At 47.4% G+C, this 17656-nt stretch overlaps 1 protein-coding gene across 5 annotated transcripts in view; it reads left to right on the plus strand.

Annotated features, from left to right (window-relative positions):
- Window positions 1–17656, plus strand: part of PTPRE (protein tyrosine phosphatase receptor type E) — a 212236-nt gene that overhangs the window by 154460 nt on the left and 40120 nt on the right. For all 5 annotated transcript variants that reach the window (XM_038743959.1, XM_038743960.1, XM_038743961.1 and 2 more), the window contains 3 exons: window positions 758–907; window positions 12949–13042; window positions 16625–16701. In XM_038743959.1, coding sequence (XP_038599887.1) covers window positions 758–907; window positions 12949–13042; window positions 16625–16701 — 321 coding nt within the window. The remainder of the gene's footprint in view (window positions 1–757; window positions 908–12948; window positions 13043–16624; window positions 16702–17656) is intronic.

Consider the following 17656-nt stretch of genomic DNA (forward strand, 5'->3'; position numbering starts at 1 on the left):
TGCCATCATCATTATTATTATTATTATTAAGGCTGTGAGCCCCACGTGGGACAACCTGATCACCTTGTATCTCCCCCAGCGCTTAGAACAGTGCTCGGCACATAGTAAACGCTTAACAAATGCCATCATCATTATTATTATTAAGGCTGTGAGCCCCACGTGGGACAACTTGATCCCCTTTTATCTCCCCCAGCGCTTAGAACAGTGCTCGGCACATAGTAAGCGCTTAACAAATGCCATCATCATTATTATTATTAAGGCTGTGAGCCCCACGTGGGACAACTTGATCCTCTTTTATCTCCCCCAGCGCTTAGAACAGTGCTCGGCACATAGTAATCGCTTAACAAATGCCATCATCATTATTATTATTATTATTAAGGCTGTGAGCCCCACGTGGGACAACCTGATCACCTTGTATCTCCCCCAGCGCTTAGAACAGTGCTCGGCACATAGTAAGCGCTTAACAAATGCCATCATCATTATTATTATTAAGGCTGTGAGCCCCACGTGGGACAACTTGATCCCCTTTTATCTCCCCCAGCGCTTAGAACAGTGCTCGGCACCTAGTAAGCGCTTAACAAATGCCATCATTACTATTATTATTAAGGCTGTGAGCCCCACGTGGGACAACCTGATTACCTTGTATCTACCCCAGAGCTTAGAACAGTGCTCGGCACATAGTAAGCGCTTAACAAATACCACTATTATTATTATTATTATTATTATTATTTATTATTATTATTATTATTCCCCGCAGATGCAGTACTCATTCATCTACCAGGCTTTGCTGGAATACCATCTCTACGGCGACACTGAACTGGACGTAGCCTCCCTGGAGAAACACCTGCAGAGCCTGCAGAATACGACCAACCGCTTGGACAAGATCGGGCTGGAACAGGAATTTAAGGTAAGGCCCCCGCGGGGAGCGCTTAGTCCAGTGCTCTGCACACAGTGAGCGCTCAATAAATACCATTGAACGAATGCGACTCTCCGGTGGCGCGCGGAGACGGACAGAGAAAGGGGAGACGACGGGGGGGAGACAAAGAAATGACGACGGTATTTGTTGGTGGCTCAGTGGAAAGAGCCCGGGCTTTGGAGTCAGAGGTCGTGGGTTCAAATCCTGTCTCTGCCAACTGTCAGCTGGGTGACTTTGGGCAGGTCACTTCCCTTCTCTGCGCCTCAGTGACCTCATCTGGAAAATGGGGATTAAGACTGTGAGCCCCCCAGGGGACATCCTGATGATGATGATGATGGCATTTGTTAAGCGCTTACTATCAATCAATCAATCAATTGTATTTATTGAGCGCTTACTGTGTGCAGAGCACTGTACTAAGCACTTGGGAAGTACAAGTTGGCAACATATAGAGACAGTCCCTACCCAACAGTGGGCTCACAGTCTAAAAGACTTGCTTACTATGTGCAAAGCACTGTTCTAAGCGCTGGGGGGGATACAAGGTGATCAGGTTGTCCCGCGTGGGGCTCACAGTCATCACCCCAATTTTACAGATGAGGTAACTGAGGCTCCGAGAAGTTAAGTGACTTGCCCAAGGTCACACAGCAGACATGTGGTGGAGCCAGGATTCGAACCCATGACCTCTGATTCCAAAGCCCGGGCTCTTTCCACTGAGCCACGCTGATCACCTTGTAACCTTCCCAGCGCTTAGAACAGTGCCTGGCATCATCATCATCATCATATTTATTGGCACATAGTAAGCACTTAACAAATACCATCATTATTATTATTATTTGTTAATCAATCAATCAATCGTATTTATTGAGCACTTACTGTGTGCAGAGCACTGTACTAAGCGCTTGGGAAGTACAAGTTGGCAACATATAGAGACGGTCCCTACCCAACAGTGGGCTCAGTGAGGAGGGGGAGGAAGAGCTGAGGGAGAGATGGAAGCGATTCTCGTTTGAACAATTCCAGCTCTGCCACTTGTCTGCTGGTGACCTTGGGCAAGTCACTTTACTTCCCTGTGCCTCAGTTTTCTCATCTGTAAAATGGGGATGAAGACCGTGAGCCCCTCGTGGGACAACCTTGTATCCACCCCACCACAGTCTCCTAGACTGTGAGCCCACTGTTGGGTCGGGACCGTCTCTATATGTTGCCAACTTGTACTTCCCAAGCGCTTAGTACAGTGCTCTGCACACAGTAAGTGCTCAATAAATACGATTGATTGATTGATTGACTGACAGGGACTGTGTCCAATGTGATTAGTTTGAGGCTAATCAGAAATTAGTTTGTATTGGATTAGATACAAACTAATCAGAAGCAGCGTGGCTCAGTGGAAAGAGCCCGGGATTGGGAGTCAGAGGTTGTGGGTTCTAATCTTGCCTCTGCCACTTGTCTGCTGTGTGACCTGGGCAAGACACTTCAGTTCTCTGGGCCTCAGTTCCCTCATCTGTCAAATGGGGATCAATCAATCAATCAATCGTATTTATTGAGTGCTTACTGTGTGCAGAGCACTGTACTGAGCGCTTGGGAAGTACAAGTTGGCACCATATAGAGACAGTCCCTACCCAACAGTGGAACAACCTGATGACCTTGTATCCACCCCAGCGCTTAGAACAGTGCTTGGCACTTAACAAGCAACAAAAACAAATAACAAATTTGTTAACAAATAACAAATTTGCTATTTGTTATTTATTGTATTATTTAACATATGTATATAATAATAATAATAATAATGATGGCATTTGTTAAGCGCTTACTATGTGCAAAGCACTGTTCTAAGTGCTGAATATATATGTAACATATATATATATAACAACAAAAAAACCAACTTAACTTGGCATTTAGCAAATACCGTCATTATTATTATTATTATTATTATTATTATTATTATTATTATTATCTACCTCAGTGCTTAGTACAGTGCCTGGCACACAGTAAGCGCTCAGCAAATCCCACAAATACTGCTGTGCTTTCATTGCTTCTATTTAGCACCTGCTGTGATCAGAGCACTGCTTTGGGCCAAGCGCGGTGCCAAGCTCTAGCGTACTCTCTCAGGCGCTTAGTACAGTGCTCTGCACACAATAAGCGCTCAGTAAATAGGATCGACTGCCTGCTTGACTGACCAAGTGCCTGCCATGCGCCTAGCGTGCTGCCGAGCCCGACTGGTGTGCCCATGATGTACCAAGTCCTTATTGCGGGCAGAGCGTTGGGCTGGTCGCCCGTCAGTAAACCTCGCCCCTGTATATTCATTCATTCAATAGTATTTATTGAGCGCTTACTGTGTGCAGAGCACCATACTAAGCGCTTGGGAAGTCCAAGTCGGCAACATCTAGAGCCGGTCCCCACCCGACAGCGGGCTCACAGTCTGGAAGGGGGAGACAGACAACAAAACAAAACATGTTAACAAAATAAAATAAATAGAATCAATCAATCAATCGTATTTATTGAGCGCTTACTGTGTGCAGAGCACTGTACTAAGCACTTGGGAAGTACAAGTTGGCAACATAGAGAGGCAGTCCTTACCCAGCAGTGGGCTCACAGTCTAAAAAGTGGGCTCACAGTCTAAAAATAAATGTGTACCAATAAAATAAATAGGACTCCTTCAGTGTACACGCCACTGTACCAAGTGGGAGAAGCAGCGTGGTGTAGTGGATAGAGTCAAAAGGTCCTGGGTTCTAATCCCGGCTCCGCCACTTGTCTGCTGGGTGACCTTGGGCAAGTCACTTCACTTCCCTGTGCCTCAATCAATCAATCGTATTTATTGAGCGCTTACTGTGTGCAGAGCACTGTACTAAGCGCTTGGGAAGTCCAAGTTGGCAACATATAGAGACAGTCCCTACCCAACAGTGGGCTCACAGTCTAAAAGACTGTGCCTCAGTTATCTCATCTGCCAAGTGGGATGAAGCCTGCGAGCCCCCCGTGGGACAACCTGATCACCTTGTCTCTCCGCCAGCGCTTAGAACAGTGCTTGGCACATAGTAAGCGCTTAACAAATACCATCATTATTAAGTCACTCCTTTAGGCCTCAGTTCCCTCATCAGTAAAATGGGGATGGAGACCGTGAGCCCCACGTGGGACAGGGACTGTGTCCAACCCGATTAGCTTGTGTCTGCCCCAGTGCTTAGTACAGCGCCTGGCACCCGTTGTTGGGTAGGGACCGTCTCTATATGTTGCCAATTTGTACTTCCCAAGCGCTTAGTACAGTGCTCTGCACACAGTAAGCGCTCAATAAATACGATTGATGACATAGTCAGTGTTTAGCTCTAGACCGTGAGCTCGCTGTGGGCAGGGATTGCTTATTGTTGTACTGTTGTTTCCCAAGCGCTTAGTACAGTGCTCTGCACAAAGTAAGCACTTAATAAATGCGATTGCACACAGTAAGCGCTTAATAAATACAATTGAATGAATGTTTAACAAATACAATAAAAATAATAATAATAATAATAATAATAATGGCATTTATTAAGCGCTTACTATGTGCAAAGCACCATTCTAAGCACTGGGGAGGTTACAAGGTGATCAGGTTGTCCCACAGGAGCTCACAGTCTTCATCCCCATTTTACAGATGAGGCCACTGAGGCCCAGAGAAGTGAAGCGACTTGCCCAAAGTCACCCAGCTGACAGTTGGCAGGGTTGGGATTTGAACCCATGACCTCTGACTCCAAAACCCGGGCTGTTTCCACTGAGCCACGCCGCTTCTCTATTATTACTTTGGGCCGGACGTACGTCAGTCAGGCTTGGACTGTGAGCCCCACGTGGGACAGGGACCGTGTCCAACCCGATTTGCTTGTAGCCACCCCAGCGCTTAGTACAGTGCCTCCCACATAGTAAGCGCTTAACAAATGCCATCATTTATTTTATTCTGTTAGTATGTTTGGTTTTGTTCTCTGTCTCCCCCTTTTAGACTGTGAGCCCACTGTTGGGTAGGGACCGTCTCTAGATGTTGCCAATTTGTACTTCCCAAGCGCTTAGTACAGTGCTCTGCACATAGTAAGCGCTCAATAAATACGATTGATGATGATGATCATCATCATCATTATTATTACTGTGAGTATTAAGTAAGCGCTTAACAAATGCCATCATTTATTTTATTTTGTTAGTATGTTTGGTTTTGTTCTCTGTCTCCCCCTTTTAGACTGTGAGCCCACTGTTGGGTAGGGACCGTCTCTAGATGTTGCCAATTTGTACTTCCCAAGCGCTTAGTACAGTGCTCTGCACATAGTAAGCGCTTAATAAATACGATTGATGATCGTCATCATCATCATCATTATTATTACCGTACAATTGTTTCATCGGTTGATTTGTCCCTACTCACGAGATGCCTCCTCTTTACCAGCAGTGACAGCCGTAAAAATGTGGGCAAAGTCGCTATTTTGGCAAGGAAAGCGTCTGGTATTTTGTGTCCTCTCCCCGGAGCTTAGTACAGTGTCCCGCACCCCAGAGGTGCTCAGTAAATAGGACTGATTGACAGGTAGTCGGGTACAGAATAATGAGGTGCGTGCTCAGGAAGGCGGGAGGGTTTGGGGGCTGGGAGATTGAGCCAGGAGGTGGGCTACAGGAGGACTCCGATCACGAAGCGCTCAATAAATACGATTGAATGAATGAATGAATGAATGAAGCATGTTAGACACTGCGCCAAGCGCTGGGGCGAGGACCGAAAAGACCAGGCCCGCGTCGTCCCCTCGCCTTCCGGAGCCGACCGTCCGATGCGGCGGATAATCATTAATCAGCGTGGCTCAGTGGGAAGAGCCCGGGCTTTGGAGTCCGAGGTCATGGGTTCAAATCCCGGCTCCGCCAACTGTCAGCTGGGTGAATTTGGGTAAGTCACTTCACTTCTCTGGGCCTCAGTGACCTCATCTGTAAAACGGGGATTAAGACTGTGGGACAACCTGATCACCTTGTGAGCTCCCCGGTGCTTAGAACAGTGCTTTGCACATAGTAAGCGCTTAATAAATGCCATCATCATTATTATTATTATTATAATGATGGTATTTGTTAAACGCTTACTTTGTGCCAGGCACTATGCTCAGCGCTGAGGCACTCTACTAAGCAGCCGGGCACTGTACTAAGCGCCGATGATGAAAAGCACGTTGTGGGCAGGGAATGTGTCTGTTTATTGTTGTGTTGTCCTCCCCCAAGCGCTTCGTACAGCGCTCTGCACACAGTAAGCGCTCAATACGTACCATGAGAAGCGGCGTGGCTCAGTGGAAAGAGCCCGGGCTTTGGAGTCAGAGGTCATGGGTTCGAATCCCGGCTCCGCCACACGTCTGCTGTGTGACCTTGGGGAAGTCACTTCACTTCTCTGGGCCTCAGTTCCCTCATCTGTAAAATGGGGATTAAGACTGTGAGCCCCCCGTGGGACAACCTGATCACCTTGTAACCTCCCCAGCGCTTAGAACAGTGCTTTCCACATAGTAAGCGCTTAACAAATGCTATCATTATTATTATTATTATTAATACGTACGATTGAATGAAGGAAGGAATCCGTGAGGGGGCTCCCAGAAAACAGTCGTAGCCCAGAGCGGGCCGGCACAGGTTCAGTCAGGCAGTCAATCGTATGTATTGGGTGTTTACTGTGTGCAGAGCACTGTACTAAGTGCTTGGGAGAGGACGATACAACAATAAACACATTCCCCACCCACAATGAGCTTACAGTCTGGAGGAAGAGAGAAAACCCTCTGAGAACAAAAGAGAAACCATGGCTAAGATGCCCTGTTTTTGTTGGTACAACCGATCAGTCCTTCAATCATATTTACTGAGCACTTTGCCGTGTGCAGAGCACTGTACTAAGCGCTTGGGAGAGGACGATACAACAATAAACACATTCCCCACCCACAATGAGCTTACAGTCTGGAGGGGGAGAGAAAACCCTCTGAGAACAAAAGAGAAACCATGGCTAAGATGCCCTGTTTTTGTTGGTACAACCGATCAGTCCTTCAGTCATATTTACTGAGCACTTTGCCGTGTGCAGAGCACTGTTCTAAGCGCTTGGGAGAATATGATACAACAGTAAACAAACACAATCTCTGCCCACATGAGTTTACGGTCTAGAGGGGGAGATATAAAAACCCCTGAAAGCAAAGGAGAAATGAGGGCTAAGATGCCCCGTCTTTGGGGAACAGTCAGACAGTCAGTCGATCATATTTACTGAACGCTTTCCCTTGTGCAGAGCACTGTACTGAGCGCTTGGGAGAGGATGATGATACAACAATAAACAAACACATTCCCTGCTCCCAGTGAGCTTGGAGTTGAGACGGGGGAGAGAAAACCCCTGAGAACGAAACAGAAACCATGGCTAAGATGCCCCGTCTTTGTGGAACAGTCGGACAGTAAGTCAGTCATATTTACTGAGCACTTTGCCATGCGCAGAGCACTGTACTAAGCACCTAGGAGAATATGATAAAACAAAAAACAAATATATTCCCTACCAACCTGAGTTTATAGTGTAGAGGAAGAGATAAAACTCCCTGAGAGCATAGGAGAAATGAGGGCTAAGATGCCCCGTCTTCATGGAACGGTCAGACAATCAGTCAGTCATATTTACTGGGCGCTTTACCATGTGTAGAGCACTGTACTGAGCGCTTGGGAGAGGATGATACAACAATAAATAAACACATTCCCTTCCCCCAGGGAGCTTACAGTCTAGAGAGGGGAGAGAAAACTCCCGAGAACAAAAGAGAAACCATGGCTAAGATGCCCTGTCTTTGTGGAACAGTCGGAGAGTAGGTCAGTCATATTTACTGAGCGCTTTGCCACGTGCAGAGCACTGTACTAAGCGCTTGGGAGAATATGATACAACAATAAACAAACACAATCCCTGCCCACATGAGTTTACAGTCTAGAGGGGAAGATATAAAAACCCCTGAGAGCAAAGGAGAAATGAGGGCTAAGATGCCCCGTCTTTGGGGAACAGTCAGACAGTCAGTCGATCATATTTACTGAACGCTTTCCCTTGTGCAGAGCACTGTACTGAGCGCTTGGGAGAGGATGATGATACAACAATAAACAAACACATTCCCTGCTCCCAGTGAGCTGACAGTTGAGACGGGGGAGAGAAAACCCCTGAGAACAAAATAGAAGCCATGGCTAAGATGCCCCGTCTTTGTGGAACAGTCAGACAGTAAGTCAGTCATATTTACTGAGCACTTTGCCATGTGCAGAGCACTGTACTAAGCACTTGGGAGAGTATGATACAACAAGAAACAAACTTATTCCCTACCCACCTGAGTTTACAGTCTGGAGGGGGAGATTAAACTCCCTGAGAGCATAGGAGAAATGAGGGCTAAGATGCCCCGTCTTCGTGGAACGGTCAGACAATGAGTCAGTCATATTTACTGGGCGCTTAACCATGTGTAGAGCACTGTACTGAGCGCTTGGGAGAAGATGATACAACAATAAATGAACACATTCCCTTCCCCCAGGGAGCTTACAGTCTAGAGAGGGGAGAGAAAACTCCCGAGAAGAAAAGAGAAACCATGGCTAAGATGCCCTGTCTTTGTGGAACAGTCAGAGAGTAGGTCAATCATATTTACTGAGCGCTTTGCCATGTTCAAAGCACTGTACTAAGCGCTTGGGAGAATATGATACAACAGTAAACAAACACAATCCCTGCCCACATGAGTTTACAGTCTAGAGGGGGAGATAAAACCCCCTGAGAGCAAAGGAGAAATGAGGGCTAAGATGCCCCATCTTTGTGGAACAGTCAGACAGTCGATCATATTTACTGAATGCTTTCAGTTGAGCTGACAGTTGAGACAGGGGAGAGAAAACCCCTGAGAACGAAACAGAAACCATGGCTAAGATGCCCCGTCTTTGTGGAACAGTCGGACAGTAAGTCAGTCATATTTACTGAGCACTTTGCCATGTGCAGAGCACTGTACTAAGCACCTGGGAGAATATGATAAAACAAGAAACAAATATATTCCCTACCAACCTGAGTTTATAGTGTAGAGGAAGAGATAAAACTCCTTGAGAGCATAGGAGAAATGAGGGCTAAGATGCCCCGTCTTTGTGGAACGGTCAGACAATCAGTCAATCATATTTACTGGGTGCTTTACCATGTGTCGAGCACTGTACTGAGCGCTTGGGAGAGGATGATACAACAATAAATAAACACATTCCCTTCCCCCAGGGAGCTTACAGTCTAGAGCGGGGAGAGAAAACTCCCGAGAACAAAAGAGAAGCCATGGTTAAGATGCCCTGTCTTTGTGGAACAGTCAGACAATAAGTCAGTCATATTTACTGAACGTTTTGCCATGTGCAAAGCACTGTAGTAAGCGCTTGGGAGAATCTGATACAACAATAAACACATTCCCTGCCCACAGCGAGCTTACAGTCTTAGGTGAGGAGACAAAACCCCCTGAGAACAAAAGAGAAACCACGGCTAAGGTACCCCATTTTTGTTGGAACAGTCAATCGGTCAGTCAGTCGTATTTACTGAGCACTTTACCAGGTGCAAAGCACTGTACTAAGCACTTGGGAGAATATGATACAACAATAATAATAATAATGATGGTATTTGTGAAGCGCTTACTATGTGCGAAGCGCTGTTCTAAGCACCGGGGAGGGGATACAAGGCGATCAGGTTGTCCCACATGGGGCTCACAGTCTTAGTCCCCATTTTCCAGATGAGGGAACTGAGGCCCAGAGAAGTGAAGTGACTTGACCAAAGTCACTCAGCTGACAAGTGGCGGAGATGGGATTAGAACCCATGACCTCTGACTCCCAAGCCCGGGCTCTTTCCACTGAGCCACGCTGCTTCTCCAATAAAAATAATAATGATAACATTTATTGAGTGCTTACTATGTGTAAATCAATCAATCAATCAATCATATTTATTGAGCGCTTACTGTGTGCAGAGCACTTTACTAAGCGCTTGGGAAGTACTAGTTGGCAACATATAGAGACAGTCCCTACCCAACAGTGGGCTCACAGCCTAAAAGGGGGAGACAGAGAACAAAACCAAACATACTAACAAAATAAAATAAATAGAATAGATATGTACTGGTAAAATAAATAAATGAATAAATAGAGTAATAAATATGTACAAACATATATACATATATACAGGTGGTGTGGGGAAGGGAAGGAGGTAAGATGCAAAGCACTGTTCTAAGCGCTGGGGAGGTTACAAGGTGATCAGGTTGTCCCACTGGGGGCTCACAGTCTTCATCCCCATTTTACAGATGAGGGAACTGAGGCCCAGAGAGCTGAAGTGACTGTTGTCTGTCTCCCCCTTTTAGACTGTGAGCCCGCAGTTGGGTAGGGGCCGTCTCTATATGTTGCCAACTTGTACTTCCCAAGCGCTTAGTACAGTGCTCTGCACACAGTAAGTGCTCAATAAATACGATTGATTGATTGATTGTGCTTCCCAAGCGCTTAGTCCAGTGCTCTGCACACAGTAAGCGCTCAATAAATACGATTGAATGAATGAATGAATTGGCAGAGCCTGGATTTGAACCCATGACCTCCGACTCCAAAGCCCAGGATCTTTCCACTGAGCCACGCTGCTTCTAAACAAATAATAAACACATTCCCTGCCCACGATGAGTTTGCAGTGTAGAGGGGGAGACGCAACCCCCTGAGAGCGAAGGAGAAAGGACTGCTAAGATGCCCGGTCTTCGTGGAACAGTCAGTCGTATTGAAGAGAAGCAGCGTGGCTCAGTGGAAAGAGCCCGGGCTTGGGAGTCAGAGGTCATGGGTTCGAATCCCGGCTCTGCCCCCTGTCAGCTGGGTGACTTTGGACAAGTCACTTCACTTCTCTGGGCCTCAGTTCCCTCATCTGTAAAATGGGGATGCAGACTGTGAGCCCCACGTGGGACAACCTCATCCCCTTGTATCCCCCCCCCCAGCGCTTAGAACAGTGCTTTGCACATAGTAAGCGCTTAATAAATGCCATTATTATTATTATTGTTGTTATTGTTGTATCATATTCTCCCAAGTGCTTAGTACAGTGCTCTGCACATGGTAAAGTGCTCAGTAAATATGACTGACTGACCGATTGACTCCCCCTCTCCATCCCCCTGCCTTACCTCCTTCCCTACCCCACAGCACCTGTATATATGTATATATGTTTGTACATATTTATTACTCTATTTATTTTACTTGTACATATCTATTCTATTTATTTTATTTTGTTAGTATGTTTGGTTTTGTTCTCTGTCTCCCCCTTCTAGACTGTGAGCCCGCTGTTGGGTAGGGACTGTCTCTATATGTTGCCAACTTGGACTTCCCAAGTGCTTAGTCCAGTGCTCTGCACACAGTAAGCGCTCAATAAATACGATTGATTAATTGATTGATTTCAACAAAAACGACGGGGCATCTTATTCATTCAATCGTGGCTAGAGAAGCAGCGTGGCTCAGTGGAAAGAGCGCGGACTTTGGAGTCAGAGGTCATGGGTTTGAATTCCGGCTCCGCCACATGTCTGCTGTGTGACCTTGGGCAAGTCACTTCACTTCTCTGGGCCTCAGTTCCCTCATCTGTAAAATGGGGATTAAGACTGTGAGCCCCCCGTGGGACAACCTGATCACCTTGTAACCGCACCAGTGCTTAGAACAGTGCTTTGCACATAGTAAGTGCTTAATAAATGCCATCATTATTATTATTATTCAATCGTATTTATTGAGCGCTTACTGTGTGCAGAGCACTGTACTAAGCGCTTGGGAAGTCCAATTTGGCAACATATAGAGACAGTCCCTACCCTAGAGTGGGCTCACAGTCTAGAAGGGGGAATGGCGTGCAGAGAACCGTACTAAGCGCTTGGGAGAGGACAGTAGGGCAATAAGCAGACACATTCGGTGCCCACGACGAGCTGATCCAGCCGCCCGGTCAGTTCTTCCCTTCTCTATATGTTGCTGTCTTGTACTTCCCAAGCGCTTAGTACAGTGCTCTGCACACAGTAAGCGCTCAATAAATACAAGTGATTGATTGATTGATTCTTCCCAGGAGGCCTTCCCTGACTGAGCCCCTTCCTTCCTCTCCCCCTCGTCCCCCTCTCCATCCCCCCATCTTACCTCCTTCCCTTCCCCACAGCACCTGTATAGATGTATATACGTTTGTACAGATTTATTACTCTATTTATTTATTTATTTTACTTGTACATATCTATTCTATTTATTTTATTTTGTTAGTATGTTTGGTTTTGTTCTCTGTCTCCCCCTTCTAGACTGTGAGCCCGCTGTTGGGTAGGGACTGTCTCTATATGTTGCCAACTAGTACTTCCCAAGCGCTTAGTCCAGTGCTCTGCACACAGTAAGCGCTCAATAAATACGATTGATTGATTCCAACAAAAACGACGGGGCATCTTATTCATTCAATCGTGGCTAGAGAAGTGGCGTGGCTCAGTGGAAAGAGTGCGGACTTTGGAGTCAGAGGTCATGGGTTCGAATCCTGGCTCCACCAATTGTCAGCTGTGTGACTTTCGGCAAGTCACTTCACTTCTCTGGGCCTCAGTTACCTCATCTGCAAAATGGGGATTAACACTGTGAGCCCCAGGGGGGCAACCTGATCACCTTGTAACCTCCACAGTGCTTAGAACAGTGCTTGGCACATAGTAAGCGCTTAATAAATGCCATTATTATTATTATTATTGTTATTGTTGTATCATATTCTCCCAAGTGCTTAGTACAGTGCTCTGCACGTGGTAAAGTGCTCAGTAAATATGACTGACTAACCGATTGACTCCCCCTCCATCCCCCCGCCTTACCTCCTTCCCTACCCCACAGCACCTGTATATATGTTTGTACATATTTATTACTCTATTTATTTATTTTACTTGTACATATCTATTCTATTTATTTTATTTTGTTAGTATGTTTGGTTTTGTTGTCTGTCTCCCCCTTCTAGACCGTGAGCCCACTGTTGGGTAGGGACCGTCTCTATATGTTGCCAACTTGTACTCCCCAAGCGCTTAGTACAGTGCTCTGCACACAGTAAGCACTCAATAAATATGATTGATTGATTGATTGATTGGTTCTTGTTTCCGCCGCAGAAATTGACCAACGTCCGCATCATGAAGGAGAACATGAGGACGGGGAACTTACCGGCGAACATGAAGAAAGCCCGTGTCATCCAGATCATCCCGTGTAAGAGCCGCGGGGGCACGGGGCGGGCACACGGTGGGCGCAGGGCCGGGCCACCCAGCGGGAAGGGGCAGAATTAGATGAGAATAATAATACTAATAATGCCATTTATTAAGCGCTTAAACAGTATTTGTTAAGCGCTTACCAGGTGCCAGGCACAGTTCTACCTCATCTGTAAAATGGGGATTAAACTGTGAGCCCCCCGTGGGACACCTGATCACCTCGTAACCTCCCCAGCGCTTAGAACAGAGCCCACTGTTGGGTAGGGACCGTCTCTATATGTTGCCAACTTGGACTTCCCAAGCGCTTAGTACAGTGCTCCGCGCACAGTAAGCGCTCAATAAATACGATTGAATGAATGAATGGAAAATGGGGATTGAGACTGTAAACCCCATGTGGGACAGGGACTGTGGCCAACCCCATTTGCTTGTATCCACCTCGGCGCTTTGGACAGTGCTTGGCACATAGTAAGCGCTTAACAAATACCATTATTATTATCCTTATTATTATTATCACGACTTACCACTTCTGGGCCTCGGTTCCCTCGTCTGTGAAATAATAATAATAATAATAATAATAATGGCATTTGTTAAGCGCTTACTATGTGCAAAGCACTGTTTAAGCGCTGGGGAGTTTACAAGGTGATCAGGTTGTCCCATGAGGGGCTCCCAGCCCTCATCCCCGTTTTACAGATGAGGGAACTGAGGCTCAGAGAAGTGAAGTGACTTGCCCAAGGCCACACAGCAGACATGTGGCGGAGCCGGGATTCGAACCCATGACCTCTGACTCCAAAGCCCGGGCTCTTTCCATTGAGCCACGCTGCTTCTGTGAAATGGGGATAAGACCTCCTGCCCTCCTTCCGTCTTAGGCTGAGACCCTGGTGGGCCTGATCTCATCATCAATCGTATTTATTGAGCACTTACTGTGTGCAGAGCACTGTACTAAGCGCTTGGGAAGTACAAATTGGCAACATATAGAGACGGTCCCTACCCAACAGTGGGCTCATCTGAGTAATAATGATAATAATAATAATAATAATAGTGGGATTTGTTAAGCACTTACTATGTGCCGGGCACTGTACTAAGCGCTGGAGTGAATTCAAGCCAATTGGATTGGACACACACGCTTACTCCCATGTGGGGCTCACAGTCTTCATCCCCATTTGACAGATGAGGGAACTGAGGCCCAGAGAAGTAAAGTGACTTGCCCAAAGTCACACAGCTAAGTGGCGGAGGTGGGATTCGAACCCACGACCTCTGACTCCCAAGCCCGGGCTCTTTCCACTGAGCCACGCTGCTTCTCTGACGGTTTAGCAAGAGCTTTACTGTCCAGCAATGCTGAGGACATTGTGTCAGACCTGATTATCTTCGATCTAGCGCCTAAAGCCCGGGCCTGGGAACCAGAGGACGTGGGTTCGAATCCCGGATCTGCCGCTCGTCCGCTGTGTGACCTTGGGCAAGTCCCTTCACTCCTCGGTGCCTCAGTTCCCTCATCTGTAAAATGGGGATAAAGACTGTGAACCCCACGTGTCCAACATGATTGGCTTGTATTCATCCCAGCGCTTAGTACAGTGCCTGGCGTACAGCACTTCAGCAGCGTGGCTTAGTGGCAAGAGCCCGGGCTTGAGAGTCAGAGGACGTGGGTTCTAATCCTGCCTCTGCCGCTTGTCTGCTGAGTGACCTTGGGCAAGCCACTTCACTTCAGCGTGGCTCAGTGGAAAGAGCCCGGGCTTTGGAGTCAGTGGTCATGGGTTCAAATCCCAGCTCCACCACTTGTCAGCTGCGTGACTCTGGGCAAGTCACTTAACCTCTCTGTGCCTCAGTTTCCTCATCTGTAAAACGGGGATGAAGACTGTGAGCCCCCCGTGGGACAACCTGATCACCTTGTAACCTCCCGAGCGCTTAGAACAGTGCTTTGCTCATAGTAAGCGCTTAATAAATGACATTATTATTATTATTATTATTCTCTATGCCTCAGTTTCCTCATCCGTAAAAAGGGGATGAAGACTGTGAGCCCCATGTGAGACAACCTGATGACCTTGAAGCGGTGTGGCTCAGTGGAAAGAGCACGAGTTTTGGAGTCAGAGGTCATGGGTTCAAATCCCGGCTCCTCCAATTGTCAGTTGTGTGACTTTGGGCAAGTCACTTCACTTCTCTGTGCCTCAAGTTCCCTCATCTGTAAAGTGGGGATAATAATAATAATAATAATAATAATAATAATAATAATAATAATAATGGCATTTATTAAGCACTTACTATGTGCAAGCACTGTTCTAAGCGCTGGGGAGGTTACAAGGAGATCAGGTTGTCCCACAGGGGGCTCACAGTCTTAATCCCCATTTTACAGATGAGGGAACTGAGGCCCAGAGACAATTGGCAGAGTCGGAATTCGAACCTATGACCCCTGACTCCAAAGCCCGGGCTCTTTCCACTGAGCCACGCTGCTTCTCTAAGACTGAATGAAGACTGTGAGCCCCACGTGGGACAGCCTGATGACCTTGTTTCCCCCCCAGCACTTAGAACAGTGCTTTGCACATAGTAAGTGCTTAACAAATGCCATCATTATTATTATTATTATTATTATTATTATTATTGTATCTCCCCCAGCGCTTAGAACAACGCTTGGCACACAGTAAGCGCTTAGCAAATACCATCACTATCATTATTATTATTGTTTAGGAGAAGCAGCGTGGCTCAGTGGAAAGAGCCCGGGTTTTGGAGTCAGAGGTCTTGGGTTCAAAACCCGCCTCTGCCAACTGTCAGCTGTGTGACTTTGGGCAAGTCACTTCACTTCTCTGGGCCTCAGTTCCCTCATCTGTAAAATGGGGATGAAGACTGTGAGCCCCCTGTGGGACAACCTGATCACCTTGTAACCTCCCCAGCACTTAGAACAGTGCTTTGCACATAGTAAGCGCTTAATAAATGCCATTATTATTATTATTATTATTATTATTATTATCATTATTATTATTAGAGCAGTGCTTAACCTCTATATGGAGACTGTGAGCCCACTGTTGGGTAGGGACTGTCTCTATGTGTTGCCAATTTGTACTTCCCAAGCGCTTAGTACAGTGCTCTGCACACAGTAAGCGCTCAATAAATACGATTGATTGATTGATTGATTGATTACAGGGTCACCCCCAGACGGACAGGATTTCCCCAGCAGGATAGTGCTCTGCGCCCATTCATTCATTCCGTCGTATTTATCAAGCGCTTACTGTCGTGGCTCAGTGGAAAGAGCCCGGGCTTTGGGGTCAGAGGTCGTGGGTTCGAATCCCGGCTCCACCCCAAGTCTTGCTGTGTGACCTTGGGCAAGTCACTTCTCTGAGCCTCAGTTCCCTCATCTGTAAAAACGGGGATTAAGACTGTGAGCCCCCCGTGGGACAACCTGATCACCTTGTATCCCCCCCAGCGCTTAGAACAGTGCTTTGCACATCGTAAGCGCTTAACAATGCCATCATTATTATTATTATTATTATTACTGTGTGCAGAGCACTGTACTAAGCGCTCACTACATGCTCACTAGGCCCCATTGCTCGGTGTGGCCAAGGTCTCAACGCTCCTGTCTCTGTTTTTTTCCTCATAGATGACTTCAACCGAGTCATTCTGTCCATGAAAAGAGGGCAGGAATACACAGACTACATCAATGCCTCCTTCATCGACGTAAGTCCGCGTGATTTCGGGCCGCGAACGGTCAGCTGGGTGACTTGGGGCAAGTCACTTCGCTTCTCTGGGCCTCAGTTCCCTCATCTGGAAAATGGGGATTAAGACTGTGAGCCCCCACGTGGGACAACCTGATCACCTTGTAACCTCCCCAGCGCTTAGAATGGTGCTTTGCACATAGTAAGCGCATAACAAACGTCATTAGTATTATTATTATTATTATCGGACACCACACACGAATGCACAACTCGCCTCCCCTGATGCCGCACGTGAACACACAACTCGCCTCCCCTGACGCCAAACACCAAAACACAACTTGCCTCCCCTGACGCCACACACCAACACACAACCGCCTCCCCTGACGCCGCACACCGGCACACAACCGCCTCCCTTGACGCCACACACCGACACACAACTCGCCTCCCCTGACGCCGCACACCGGCACACAACCCCCTCCCCTGACGCCACACACCAACACACAACTGCCTCCCCTGACGCCACACACCAACACACAACCGCCTCCCCTGATGCCACACACCAACACACAACCTGCCTCCCCTGACGCCACACACTGGCACACAACCACCTCCCCTGGTGCCACACATCAGCACTCAACTCGCCTCCCCTGACACTGCTCACCGGCACACAACCACCTGCCCTGAAACCACACACCAACATACAACTGCCTCCCCTGGCACAGCACACTGGCACACAACACGCCTCCCCTGATGCCACACACCAGCACACAAGTCACCTCCCCTGACACCACACACCGGCACATAGCCACCTCCCCTGATGCCACACACCGACATACAGCCACCTCCCCTGACACTGCACACTGGCACACAACAGTCTCCCCTGATGCCACACCCTAACACATAACCACCTCCCCTGACGCCACACACCAACACACAACCACCTCACCTGATGCAGCACACTGGCACACAATACACCT

This window comes from Tachyglossus aculeatus, chromosome 3 (assembly GCF_015852505.1).
Source record: "Tachyglossus aculeatus isolate mTacAcu1 chromosome 3, mTacAcu1.pri, whole genome shotgun sequence".
NCBI classification, from domain to species: Eukaryota; Metazoa; Chordata; class Mammalia; order Monotremata; family Tachyglossidae; genus Tachyglossus; species Tachyglossus aculeatus.